The 14,598-nt window shown below is 42.8% G+C and overlaps 2 protein-coding genes across 2 annotated transcripts in view; one reads left to right on the top strand and one right to left on the bottom strand.

Annotated features, from left to right (window-relative positions):
- LOC143212187 (protein SCAI-like) overlaps positions 1 to 2,173 on the bottom strand; it is a 40,039-nt gene extending 37,866 nt beyond the window's left edge. The window contains exon 1 of the mRNA XM_076430671.1: positions 1,794 to 2,173. Within this exon, the coding sequence (XP_076286786.1) occupies positions 1,794 to 1,987 (194 nt within the window). The 5' untranslated portion in view covers positions 1,988 to 2,173. The remainder of the gene's footprint in view (positions 1 to 1,793) is intronic.
- Positions 2,174 to 14,422: 12,249 nt separating this feature from the next.
- Positions 14,423 to 14,598, top strand: part of Ets65a (DNA-binding protein D-ETS-3) — a 94,873-nt gene continuing 94,697 nt past the window's right edge. The window contains exon 1 of the mRNA XM_076429646.1: positions 14,423 to 14,582. The gene's annotated coding sequence lies outside the window, so the exon portion shown is untranslated. The remainder of the gene's footprint in view (positions 14,583 to 14,598) is intronic.

Here is a 14,598-nt window from a genome sequence, read left to right as displayed (position 1 = left end):
GAAAATCCCTAGTCTACTTACTACATCATAGTTTTTGGATATTAACTCGTTCTCTTTACCTAAAGATAGTCAAATTAATTTTATCCACTTTAGTGTTTAATTTTAATAATGTCGATATTCTTTTGCTATATGATGAAGTATTTTATCAAGGAAAGCAAACAGCGAAACAAATGCTGGTAGCGAAAACGTGCTAGTATCTACTATGATTTTTTTTTGTTTTATAGATTAATGACTGTGTGAACGAGAAATTATGTTTATTATAGTTGTGTATTCACTGTGAAGCGAATGTTTGTAGTAGTCTGTAGTTGAGGGTAATTTATATTCGTACCAGACAACTTTTTACGACTTTTTGTGTCTTAATAGCGTTATTTGTTTGTTGAAAGTGTGTTTAAAACTGTTCGCTCTAGGATTTAAGTGGTTCATGCATTGTATGGTGAGAGAAAATTCAAATTTACAGAATATAATGTAATAAACGATATTAACGAAGTTTAATTAATGGCTTCGCTGCATTATCAATCAAATAGAAGCTTCTGAGTATAGAAATAAGTTTTAAGTAGTATGTAGAGATGTGTGTGGATTAGCTCCAACATTTTTATAGTATTTGCAGTTTCTAATACAATAAACAAGTTTTTGATCGATTCTAATTCACATAAATTAATCCCCCACGTACCCTAACATTCGCAGCAGACTAATGTAGACATTAACCGAAACTCGTTTGCGGAATAGAGGATGCAAATTATTAATAACTCGACCCAATACCATTTAAGAATTATAAATAGCATCATCTTCCACGAATCGAAGCCCAATTGACCAATGTAATATCCTGCAGAATTACAACCTCCCTGACGAGCAAAACCAATTGATAACCCTAATTGCTAGACCGAGGGTCTTTATGCAAAATACGCTGCGTTTAACAGTATTGGCCCAATCTAATATCTTCACTGTTTTACATTTTACCTGCACATTTTTCTTATATAAATGCATAAAATCCGCAGTCTACTAATTACGTATCAACTATCCACGATTGTTACACTATAAACAATCTTTGAAAAGACGATGATCGATCGCACACAACCTGAATCATGAATCCGAGAGACTCCGTACACACCTCGACCTAGCATTTCCAACCGCCGCTACGGTGACCATTCACGAAGCGTGTACGGTAGTCAAATGCACTGCACACTGGGCGGAAGAAACCGATGCATCCTGCCTTCGGGGACAAAGAATTCGTGCACGGACCCGCGACGATGGGCAAGAAGAGAACACATTCCTCGGCGGGCCGAAGGGTGTCCCGTGGCTGAACATCACTCGAGTTCGTCTCAAGTAGTCCACTGCGTTCCCTCCACCCAGTGTGCATGGTTCACTCGCGCGCACAGTCTCTATCCACTCGTCACATGGTGTCCCGGAGCGCGAGGATCGGGATTCCTCGAGCAGAGAGGGATGATCCGGCGTGCTGGGCTCGCGAGGAGCCACGCGTTTTTCCGGCGGGCGCGAGTTAAACCCCGAATAGCCTGACTCCGAACCGAGGTTACAACGTGGGCCAGGGTGTCAGCGTCAAATCTGAGATCCAGAGGCTGGATCTCGACAGGACCTCGTGGCCGATCGCGAATCGATCTTCCGTGGGGGCGCAGCCACTCGATGACTCACCCTTAACCGTCGTGTCTCTTCCCCTTTTGGCACTCATTCTCTCTCTCTCTATCTTTCGCACCAGCACTCTTTCTCTCACCGTCTATATGTTTTCTCGCCCTATCTCTTACTTTCACTCGCTCTCACTCGCTCTTTGTCGGACTCACCTGTGCTGCTGCTGGAACTTCCAGAGCTTCGTGTAGATGTCAAAGGTGCGCCCGAAGTAGCCCTGCCACTGCTTGTGCCCGTACTGTGGCAAATCCCGGAGCCCGTTGAACAGCTGCTTGCTCTTCTCGAGCAGGTGGCAGAACTCCAGGACGACTTTGCGCTCGTGGTCGTCCATGCCAGCCATCATGACCATCTTTTCGGTGTATCGAGATCGCGGCCACTGGCTGGACGACGGCCCTTCAGACGACGGTCGCGGTGGCCCCGCGTGATGGCGCCTGCCGATTCCGCCACCCTCTCTTTGCACTCTGTGGCCGCACGACGCCGACGAACGCGCCGCGCCAACCCCGAACCAATCAATACTTGCCCATCCCGCATCAGGGGGCGCACTATGCGCGCCACCCGACGCCAAACACCACCATGCCGAGAACACGGCCTACGGACGCGCCGCAACGTCCGCAGGGGACATCTGTGCGGGATCATGCTGGACTTTCAACCCCTGTTCGAGCTCCGATCGATGGATCCACGACCGGGGGTAAATCGAGGGAACACGTGTAGGAGGTTATCACGTGCTGTCAGTTCACCCTACTGGGGATAGCTTGCTGGTTCGGAGTAAAGCGGGTGCGATGTCGCCACTGAAACTTGCGTTCTTTGGACGATGATGCCAAATTTCTTTTCTAGATTTTCTATATTGGAGTAGTCGTTTTTTATCGTGGAAATTTGTCGGTCTTGAACGGTGCAAGTGCCGCAGAAATTTTAGCAAAATCAAAGTGATTGATGATATATTAATGTAAAGGTGAATTGCAACATTATTACTATGGAAATGAATGTTTGTTTTTTAAAGAATTTATAGAACGGGAGAATTTAAAACTGATTTAAGAAAGGGTTCAATCCTCAAAGAGCAATAAGGACATTTTTTAGTAATCTCCGTTTACCCTTACAAAGGGTGTTCTAATACTTGATCATGTTATTCGATTTTTTTTTATAATTCTCATATAACAAAGGACAGGTGCATTATCCTATTTTTGGTGGAAAAGATGCATTATTTCGTTAATACTTTAATAAAAACACTTTAGAGATGAAGATCGTCTCAAGGTCATTTTAATAAATCGTTATACATGTCTGAACCGTATTTTTGAAAAACTGTTATGACTCGTTGGATAAAAAATTATGAGAAGCATGATGCTGATATTTCCCTAACTATAAAATGAATGAATATTATGAATAAAGAAGTTGCAAATATTATATGATCTTCAGCACCATTTTTTAAGAGAAGGCTTGAGTTGCATAAAGTTGGTCCTCATGACCAGTATAACACGATTAAAAACAAAAATTGTTTTGGCCGTGTTTTCCACATCCAAGGTCAATTTTGCGGGGGGTTTCTTATGTCGTTTTCGATCAAATCGTAGGTGTAGAATAGCGCTACGGTGTCCACAACATATAATTTTGTGACACCCTGTACATACGAACTCGCAACACAAGTACGATTAATTCTGTTGCACCGAATGATCCACTTTCGCCACTGCCCCACCCCTCGTCATCATCGAATCTTGAGCCGTAATGACCGTGCTCGAACTCAGTCCCGTTCCTTTTTTCAATAATTAAAATTTCATAGTCCGGGGGAGGCGAGAGGGGTGAAGGAGACCGGCGGTTGTGAATCTGGGGTGAACGAAGGGGGTGGCGCTCGACACTTTCGTTGTCGTGGCTCGTTACGGCTGCAGAAACGGTGGGAGTTTTGCCGCCCTGCTGGTCGGCCGCCGCCGTCGGCGGAGATTAATTAACTAGATAACGTTCGGTGGCTGCGAGGGAACGTCGAAAGAGGAGGGTCGTCCACGGTCAGACGGAGAGAGGAACAACCCCTCCAACCCCCGTGGGGGTGGAACGGTTTAGGAGGCCGAACAACCATTCCGGTGAACCCCATGACTAGCGATGGGCTCAAGACCAGACTGACGGAAGTTTGGGAACACTTTACAGTACTGGGAAATAGGAGTGGGCCTGATTGAACTCTTGAAGGATGTCATAAGTGAAATTCTAAACGTCATGCACTTTGTTTTGATAATGTTAAAATGGTAACAATTGGTGGTTGCTAATTTGGAGAATATTTGTCGGATTATTTTTTCACTTGTTCACCTGATTGCACCCTTAAAGACTTTCATAAGCGAACATTTTCAGTATTGCTAAATAGATAACAACCGATGACGGTAATTTTTGTAATATTTATCACATTATTGTCTCACCAATTCAACTGATTGCATCCTTAACACCTTCTTTTCTATCATCGAGTCAGACTTGTGAACAAGTTTCGTAGAAGATCTACTAAATGTATGTTACTAATTTCTTTTAAACCGGAATAAAATTCTATTTTGTTGTTGTCAATGTATAGCCATTAGCTGCATCGATTGATACACAAAAATCCAAAAAAAAATTTTTAAATCGAAGTTGACCTTTATAAGTCCTTGACGCGTCCACCCATAAAAAACTAATAACACCAGTATGTTTATCTCTTGAAACCATGGAACCTCCATCAAAACACTTCTCCCCGCGAATGATAATAATGACATAAATCAAGGTGGCAATACCTGGCGAGACACGCTGCATCTCGCATTGGCATTGGTTTTTGTTGATTTGAAAATGAATTTTGTCCAGCTAATTGTGACAGTCGAACGACTGTGCGCGGGTCCTCTATCAGAGATACCTGAACGTTCACACCTCCCGTTGGATATCCCGGCAAGACGTAGAGCTGGACGATAGGGGACACCGAGAGAATTGAACGGCCGCTGCTAGCCATGACGGGGGTGTTTCAGAGTCGGACGGTCGGGTCTCGGCGTATATCGACTGTGTCGCCTCATCTACAAGTCAATCAGGCTCGCGTGCCAGCGACTCGTGAAGGCGGCTGGTACACGTAAGTAAGTAGCCGGCCCGCTGGCCAGCCAGCCGGCCAGCCCCGACCATAGATATACCTGCGCGCTGCTGCTGCTACCTAATACGACCGCCGACACGGCCACCTTTATGCCGGGTATGCAAGTATAATGCGCCGCTGCATATATGAATGCTTATGGTAATCCGCGCGCGGTGCCAGCCTCGTTTCGACGTTGGCCCGGATGCCTGCTAGATAGACCACGGCCCCCGCCGCCCATTGTTATCGGTACAGTGTGTACCCCACGTCGCTTTTCCTATCGGCCACCGAGCTACACACGATCACCGGCTCGCCCCTAATTTTGCGGTCCCGAACGAATCCGGCAAGGGAACACCGGCGAAAAACGCGTCATACCCACTGGACGCCGATGAGATACAAGTGAACCGAGAATAGTTCGCTAAGCAGCGCTAAGAGTTTCAATTAGAGATTTAATAGAGGACCTATTGGGAAGGCTTGGTTCTAGTTAGTCTACTGAGCCAGCATCAAGACCAGAAAACTTGGATTGAGACTGTAGCAGCATGAAGGATATTAATAGGAGACTTGTTCGGATTAAGGGGGTTAGAAAGACTTGATTTGGGACAGATCAGGAAGGCTTGTTCCTGGCTAGTTCATGAAGGAAGGATCAAGATCGAAGAACTTGAAATGTGTGACTGAAGCAGAACCAGCAACATCAGTCAGTGAGTTGATTTAATTTAGAGGGTCAGAAATACATGATTTAGAATAAATCAGGAAGCCTTGGTCTGGGTTAGGCCCAGCCAGAAAAACTTGATTGAGATCAAAGCATGATTGAGGATTAGAGACTTGATTCGAAGTAAGGGGTTTAGGGAGACTCGGTTTTAAACAGATCAGAAAGGCTTATTCGTTGATCGTTCATCAAGAAAGGATGAAGATTTAATTAGGACTGGAACGGGACCAGGAACTTCAGTCAGAGACGTGATTTAGAACACATCGGGAAGGCTTAGTACTGATTAATTCTCTGCCTGCATAAAGCAGGACCAATTTAACTCAGGTCTGAAGGAAATCGATTTAGAACCTGGATCTTAATTGATGTCAACATTTAAGATAGTGAGCCAAGTTGATACTATATCACAAGAGACAGGGCACCATGGGCAAAGTTAGGAATTCCAATTACAGACTGACAAGACAGATGCTTTTGATGATTTTCTGGCATTCGTATAGCTAGCTCCACTTAAATTCTTACTAGTCAGTTCCTTGTTACACATTTGTACACCTACTTCGTTCAGATCTACGTTGATCTATTGAACCTAACACCACCATCCGATTGTTAATGAAAAATAACCATGTTCTATACGAGCTTCCGAGTTCTGTACGCTTCGTATGAAACAATAATGTTCAATGTGATCACAAAATCAGGAAAAATGAACAAATTGTTGTATGCATCTAGCACGTAGAACGCAAGTGACCCCAGCTGGTGATTTATTTGCCGCGAGGCTAATACAATGGATCTCGTCCGTCCAAAGAATCGGATCGCAAGGAGGATCGATAGGACCGGAAATCGCGTATGAATTTCAATCGGTGAGTCAGCTCGAATGCCATCGACTGTCGGTGAATCGTTGTCGAAACCGTGCCCTGTGCACATGGCCCGTGCCCATGACTCGAACCCACCAGTGGCAGCCGGTCGTGTGGCCTGTCCGGGTATAGACAAGCGATCATATCGGGTCGTTAACTGATATTAATAGCAGGGCGCGGTGAACTAGCTCGGTGCTCACGCTCTCCGGTTTCTCTCCCTCCCCTCTCCCCTATCCCTTCTCCCGCCCAAGGGACCCTTGCCCTAATTGTAACAAATTAAATCACGCGATATCGACGATTCCCTCGGGTGAAATGAACAACCGGCCCGAAGCGTGCCGCGATTGTGCACGCCTTTTCAACGCTTTAATCTATCTTTACGGGCTATTGTTGCCAATTAAGGCGACCCGGACTCGATAGTTCCGTACCTCCACTACAAAAAAGAAACCAGATTGAACCCTCCACACGTTCTTTACTGATCATCTTATTCATTATTCTTCGCAACGTTCTTCTGCTGAGATTTTTACTCGGTCCTCGGTTAGTGTGGACAGTTTTTTTTCCCTGTTACATCATCGGATCTTTATGTGAAATCAAAATTTTTTCTGCATCGATTGCAAGAAAAGTTGCATGGACATTTGTTTCTTCTCTTAATAATTTTCACAAGTAATAAATAATGTCATCACATTCTCAAAATCTAGAGGCACTCCACGCGAAATATTGCGTCATTTTTATATCCGAAAAAATAAAAATCAGCAGTTTTTTCCGAACACTCTAAATAACGCCATTATTTCCTTAACAAAGGCTCCTTTTTCACGTTCGTTCAGGCCGTTTCCTCTCGAACTCATTTTTTGTCCACCACAAATTTTATTTCGTAGGATTATTTATCGTTTCGAGGCAAAAAAAAAAATAGATACTTTGGCGTGGATTTTTTATTTCTGGCCAGCGCGGCGTGTTGAAAGGAACTTCTCGATAGAGCGCTCGACGGGATTTACAAGCATGCGAATAAACTCTTTTTAATATGCAGCGCTAACCTGTTGAATGCATTGTGTTCGTGACAAGCAGTGATTACATTTGTTCTCCGGAGTTAGATACATTTTTTATCATTCCAACGATCGTGTTGCCGATGATAACCGCGTTAACCGCTGCTCGGGGATCGTTGTAGATCAAGGTCACTCTAATATATTACTTGCTGGCCTCTCGCAGCGTAGAACGCTGCTGTTCGGAAAGAAATAAAAGGGATGCACGGAAATTCGTGAACCGCAATCGGACGATTTGTCACTTTTGCCGTTCTCCTTTTTTCACCCCCTTGTTACAAACCGTAGAATAAATCAATGGAACAGAAACAACCAGGAAACGCACGGTTTTTCGAACGACGAGTATATTCAAATTCAACAGTTTTTTCGATCACTTTTACTTCACTATATCTTCGCGCAATGTTGTCCAGCGGTAAGGGAAATATTGGAAGATAAATCACCCGTAACAGAAATAACTGAAAATTTGTTGCAATCAAATAGACGTTCTTTATTTGCAACATGGAGGATCGCGGAACTTTCGAAATGTAAATTACTTTCAATTTTCATAATTGATTTGAAAAGTAGATTGAAGACTTTAATATTTATTTAAGAAGGGTCTAGTATGCGGGTTTATAATGTAAATAAATTTCGTTATTTTTCAGAATGATTTTGAAGGAGGGTCATGCAATATGATTGTGACTTAATAATTTTTGACAATATCTAAATTTAATAGAATAATGACAAACTATTAAAATAACGCAACATTCTTTCAGAATAATTATATTCATTTTCTCTGCTGTACTGAATATAATTGTTAGTATCGTTTCATTTATTTTATAACCTCATAGCGTCAACAACGTTTATCATCTTGTTCCAAATTATTTTGTAACAAAGATTTAGTTCTACAATAACCTTGTAATACTGTTTTAGTGAAAATCACATGTAAGTCTTGTGTTTATTATTACTGACCTACGGGAATCTAGTTTGACTTCCCCCACTAAGATGCTTTAGCTCCTTCCATTCCGTGTATCTAGTTCCTCCCACAGATCTCAAGGTCAGTCGATAAACAATAATTTGTTCGAAACAAAAAATCTGAAATCAATTATGTGATCGACGGTGGTCAGTGCTAAAGAATAGAGTCTTTCTAGTTGGGATGAAGACGGTAATCAGGCAAGACAAGAAAATAGTTGCAGGTCTTCGGGGTTATTGCAAAGAGGAGGGCGTCCGCCCGGATACCTAGTCGAAAACGAGTCTATCGGCATTTAGCCGGGTTTCGTGAATGTAAACTAGGCGTTTCCTGCACGTATCGTACAAAGTGCTCGATTCGCTGGTCTTTTTTCAGCGGGCCGATCGATAATGCCATTGCAAACACCCTGTATGTGCTCGGTTAATGTTAATGGCAGGGGCTGGCTCGGTTGAACGGGGTGGGTTGCCCCCTTTTGCCCGTGAGTTAGAGCTTCCTGAGGCTTTCCTCGCATCCAACGAACCACCCTCACCGGCTTCAAGTCCCGTGCTTGGCTAATGGTAAGGCCAGGAAATATCAAAAGTCGTCTCCGCTACCATACTTTTTAGTTTTCCCATCCCCAATCTTTTTCCTCTTCTTCGTCTTCTTCTCTTTACGTTCCCTCCAGGCTTTTCGAACTCTTCCCCCTCTGTAGATTTTCCCTTCTTTTCCCTCTCTCTTTCTGTTGCCAGAAAAACTCTTCCCTGGTGTTACGGGATGCTCCGGGAGAAAAATCCTCAGGATTGCTAGTGTACGCAACCGTGGAAAAAATCGAACTTTCTGTTTCCGTGTAGATTCTGTGATCGTGCGAGGTTTTCCTTTATTTTTTAAATGGTCGTCTATTTTTAATATAATTGCGTTACACATATGTTTCTCAAGTAAAATGTTAATGTTTCTATACAGGTACTAAATCTTTTGTTAGCTACGACTTATGAACTCGAACTATTAACTTCGTGTAGTATATTCAATGTAATAAGTATTTCTTGTAACAAGTATGACTCTTAATTATTCATGGCTTTTTCAGGTTGTACCAAAGAAATTGCTAGTGCATATTTTACCGCTCAACGTTTTATAGGAATTTGCATGATGTAATCAAACAATATCGTTGAACATCTAGAGAAAGCTTAACTGTCTCTTCAGACTACAAAAGTCACAGTACAAAAATTCTTTAAAGATCTCCACGGGTACGACTTATATATTTTAATGCTACCAAATCGAAGTTAAAGAAACTTCATATTTGCAATTCTCTTGCGATGGAAAGTAAGAACTCGATAAACCGGATCCCGAGTATATTATGAAGGAAAATAAATTTCGAAAATAAAAAATTTATGTTTGAATATAATGTACATTTTAATTATTTCCTCGGGTCTCGATTATCCGTCGGGCCTTAATTTATCCGGGTTGTTTGTCTTCCGATCAAGCCGGTTAATCGAGGTCCGGCTGTAATTAAAACCAGTCAGAGTGTCTACAATCTTTCACGCACATTTTCATTTTGAAACTATAAACTGACGTAACCGTGTTCACAAGATGGACACTGAGATAAACTGCACACAAGAGATACAGTAACCGCGCGTTCACTGTCAGCTGTTCACTGTCAATGCAGAACACGGCTGTTTAACAGTAAACGCACGGTTACAGTAGTTACATTGTATGAGGGCCCAAGGAAAGATAGTAAATGTTTATAATGGATCGTGGTTCGCTACATACGAGTGAAAAGTTTGAAGACTCGGATATTATCCTAGCAAATCTGAAAAAGAGTTTATTGGTGGGAGGTTAGCGGAGAGCGACGCGTAGAAATTCGCGAGCGCTAATAATATTCCCAGGACAGCGGTCGGGTACATTCGATTAATATATCAATAGTATCGGTCGATCTTTATGCAAGGTCACGGTGCGTGTGCGGGCCGCACAGTGCACGGTCCGGCTATATCTGCCTGTACGAAATTTATCTGATCCAGGACGCGCGGTAACAACGGGGGCGCGACACGTCGGACACGTGGCCGGGGCTACGATTTCCAAAGGGTAGCGGCCAGCCGCGCCGGTGTATATTCATACGCGTCCCGATAACAATATATCGTTATCGTCGTATTCGTTAACCGAACTGATCGACGTGAATTCGCGATGCCATCGATACCGGTCCGGCGAAACGGGGCCGCCATCATCGTCGCGGTCCCGCGAGTTACCCTCGCGAATATTATCTCTCGACTCTCTGCACACGCGTGTGTGTACAATACGTTGCTTGCCGCATAAATTTCCGACCATTTTTAACTTCAATTCAACTGAACTTCGTGACTACGATAATTACTGCGGATCTTTATGTGTGAAATAAAAATTTGCTGCACCAATTGCACAAGATGGAAGCCAGATACGCGTTTAATTCTTGCTTGAATAATTTGATCACGTTGAAAATAGTGTTTCTTTATTTTTCTCCTCTTTTATACTGCACCAACCCATTTTTATCATAAATGCGTAAAATCCGCAGTATTTTTATTGTTTCCTAAAAGAAAGAGGAAATATATATTTATTATACGGCCATGTGAATTTTAACCTTAATTATCTTAATAATCTTAATAATCTTAACCCCTTGCCCTACGATTTAGTTTACGGTTTCGGTGATTAGAACTTGTTTTATAGTTCGTAATTTTCTAGAGAAGGAGAAAATTTATATCTTTTGCATGCCTACATGTTCTCCAATAACTATACATTAACGAAACCAAAATAGAATTTCATCTCGGTTTAAAGGAAATTAATAACATACATATTTATTAGAATCTGTTCTGAATCTTCATCACGAGTCTGCCACGATATTGTAGAGCAAGGAGTTAATGTGAATGAGAAATACGTGTATTCTTCACGTATATTAAAGTACACATGTACTATTTCATGTCACACATGCTGAAAGATATTCTCATTAATATAAATATTTGAAAAATTACATGAAGTACGATAGGATAAGGATATATTAATGCACGAGTGAGTAGATACAGGTGAAGTATTACTACACGTGAAATAGTACACGTGTGCCCTTCGTACTATATGGACCTCGATTCTTTATTTTTCATTTCCACCGTTCTCCGTAGCACGATCGTTGCAATTATTATTGAACGAACAAGAGTAAAGAGCAGGAGAGGAGGAAAAAGGAGATTTCAATGAACGATTCACGATGGACCGGAAGGAGCACGGATCCACCAAATCCAGACACGAAAACGCACTCACCGTCGGGATACAAAAGGTTTGATGTTTCTCGCACGATTGACACCGCTCCTTGCTTGCTACGCGATCGGAAGCTTCACGCATGAACGAGGAACCACGGGTAGACATGGCTCATGATTTCCACAGGAAACGGATTGACCCCTGCGCGGAACAATCGTCCGAGATACGAAAACTATTCGCCTGGTGCCGGTTCTTAATTCTGGACCCCTTAATCGATTATTTATGGTCGATCTCTTCCAGAGCAAAATGGTTTCTTTTCGGACGACTCCAAAGAGAAGCAGTATTATGATCTAATTTGTTCCTCGCCAGGTATACATTTATTTTAACACGGTAACTGTCGTGTCATCAAAATAATGTAAAAATTAATTTCACCGTACCCAATTTGTTGAAAAATACAAGAGGTTCAAATAGTACTCAATAATATCATACATCGTAAAGATTCAAACTGTATTTATTGAATAAACTACTTTGATTTTATGGATTTGATGAGGTTACTGGATTGGCAGTCAAAGTGTTAACATGGAAAGACGAATTTGACTTCTGTTCCCGACTGTTTTCCAATTATATATATTAAATTTTATTCATTTATATTGTCGTTTAAATATTTAGGGTACTCTTTGCTACGAATTTTCGTTTATAACTGCAAATGACAATTTACCCACCACTGCTGATTTGAAAGAGTCTTTTAGGATTGAAAGATATACTCACAACTTCTCCTAACCATTAAATAAATTCATCTGTAGACTCGTGAATTTGTTCAATTTTTGAAATTCCGTGTACATGCTCATACCAACTAAAATATATAAAAGCCACTATTTATCTAATTACAATCTATCTAATTACTGTTATTTTGTCCGTTCAGTATTTTCACCGAACCAACTCGGGGTCAATCCCACCATGTTGAATCCTCGCCAAGATTTCACCACTTGTCCCGATACTCAAGGTTTCCTTCGCGTACGAGAACTCTGATCGCGTGATACCTCGAAAAAAACCTGACTTCCGCTCGATAAGAACCAAACAAAAATAAAAACAAGAAACAAAAATGAAACCTGTAGGAAGCATGAACGAAATCATTATCTTGAGAACCCATTTATATTAGGATCTACTGATTTCGTATTGCTTTCTACAATACGTATAATAAACATTGCAATTGGGGCAAAATTTGAAGTTAGGCATGTTCTTTGTATTGTAAACTTGATTATTATATTTATGTGGCTCCTGTTGAACTGTATACAATTGGATAATTTATTAATCTGTAATATGCATGGAATTTAATTTGAAAAAGTGTATGGGTTTCAGCAGCATTTTCATATTTTCAACCAAATACTATTACAATCCTGTCTAATGATTTCTGTTCTAACAATGAAGATTATTATTATGGTTTGAGAATTACTATCGTCCATTGACAATATCTAGATAGACAAAATTGTCAAAACAATTAACAGGATGTAATTTCGAACCATACAAAATGCACGTGAACTATGAATCATGTCAAAAAGTACTTATGGATAAGTACAAAGTTGTTGTATACTTACAAATAATCAAAATAAAGAGTGAACGAAAATTAACCACCTCATCTAACTAAGCTGTCTTCTTTATGTTTCGATATTCACCTCCATTGTTCACCTCGTGCCCAATGCAAATTAATTCTAATAGTCACGAATTAATTCGCACATCAAATACCATCCGAATAACAACACATCAAACATCAATACCTCTGATTAACCGTTCCCCATCACAGACCCCTCAAAACTGCTAAAAAATCCTCAGATCCGACCCGCAACTCTCAATCGCCCAACCTCTGAACTGCTCACTAATTTCTATATCCCCGTCATCAATAACACGAAGAACACAACGGAATACCGAGTGACGTACCAACGGAAAGCTTTCTGCCGGTTCCCACCTCCATAAAAGAGGCCAGCGCGAGTAAGACAGAGAAGCTCGCCGCCCCAACCCTCTACACGTATCAGCCCACTAGACCCTATCTTTCAGCTAGACAAGGCACACGAACCTCCACCATAAGCAGAGAGGACTAGACTCGACCCGAACGTTGTGAATCAGAACGAGAGGCGCGTAAACGTAACAGGAAGAGACAGGCTTGGATAAACCCCTGGAGAGTGCAGCGGACGAAGAGGTTCAACCATAGAAGCAGAGGAGGATGAAGAGAAACAGGTAGAGGTTAAAATAGTGTAGAGCCTGGGTAAAATGAAAGAGAGGAGAAAGAAAGTTAGAAAAAGCGAAACGGAGAAACGTGGGGGTGTTTGGTGGTTGAAAGAGAAGAAAAGAGAGAGAGGGAGAGAGAGATTGAGAGAAAGAGAGGGAGGTGGAGGGAGAGGAAAGATTCACGCTGGTGGATGATCCCAAGAAAGTTGGAAAAAGCGAAACGGTTTTGAAGAACGGAGGATATATAGGGGAGCCTGGGGGTTGGAAGAGAGGGAGATAGAGACCGAGGGAGAGGGAGAGGGAGAGGGAGAGAGGGAGAGGAAAGATCCACCCTGGTGGATGATCCCGCCTCTAAGGAGCCGCTTGATGCCGGGGCTCCGAGTGGACGGGGGGCGGGGGTTGCAACCCCCGCCGCCATCTCCACCCCCGCCGCCCCGTTCCTCCGGCGTCCCGGCGCAGGCTCCGATACAGCCAATCGTCGGACCGCGACTGATAACGACGCTGCCAAATGTGCGTCCGTCGCATCGCGGCCGAGTTCGCCCCCACGGTGGTCCACGCGCCGACAGACTACGTAATACCCTAGCTGGGCTGTAATCCCCGCGGATAACCGGCGATCCGCGTTCGTCGACGTCGACGTCGTCGTCCGACGGTGCCTCCACCGCTCTGTGTCTTCCCTTCGGAACCCCTTTCGATTTACCGAACGTTCTTCTCTTCGGTATATTGTGCTCCGTCCACCGGTTTTTCCAGCGTTTTCGACAGGGTCTCGAATCTCATTCGCCGGACTATCTGGTTTTATTAGGGGGGGTGGGGGTGGGATATTTTCGTGAAGGTGCGGGGAACAGGTCGCGAGGGACCCAGTGGTAACACACTCGAGGGGAGGAGGGAGATCGAGGTGACTGGTGATCGACGAACCTGGATCGGATAGTGCTGGATAAGGCTACAAAAACCCGCATTGACGGTGAGTGAGTTTGGTT

Source organism: Lasioglossum baleicum, chromosome 9 (assembly GCF_051020765.1).
Source record: "Lasioglossum baleicum chromosome 9, iyLasBale1, whole genome shotgun sequence".
Classification (NCBI taxonomy): Eukaryota; Metazoa; Arthropoda; class Insecta; order Hymenoptera; family Halictidae; genus Lasioglossum; species Lasioglossum baleicum.
The sequence above is the reverse complement of the archived record's forward strand: the minus strand, read 5'-3'. Positions and strand labels throughout refer to the sequence as shown.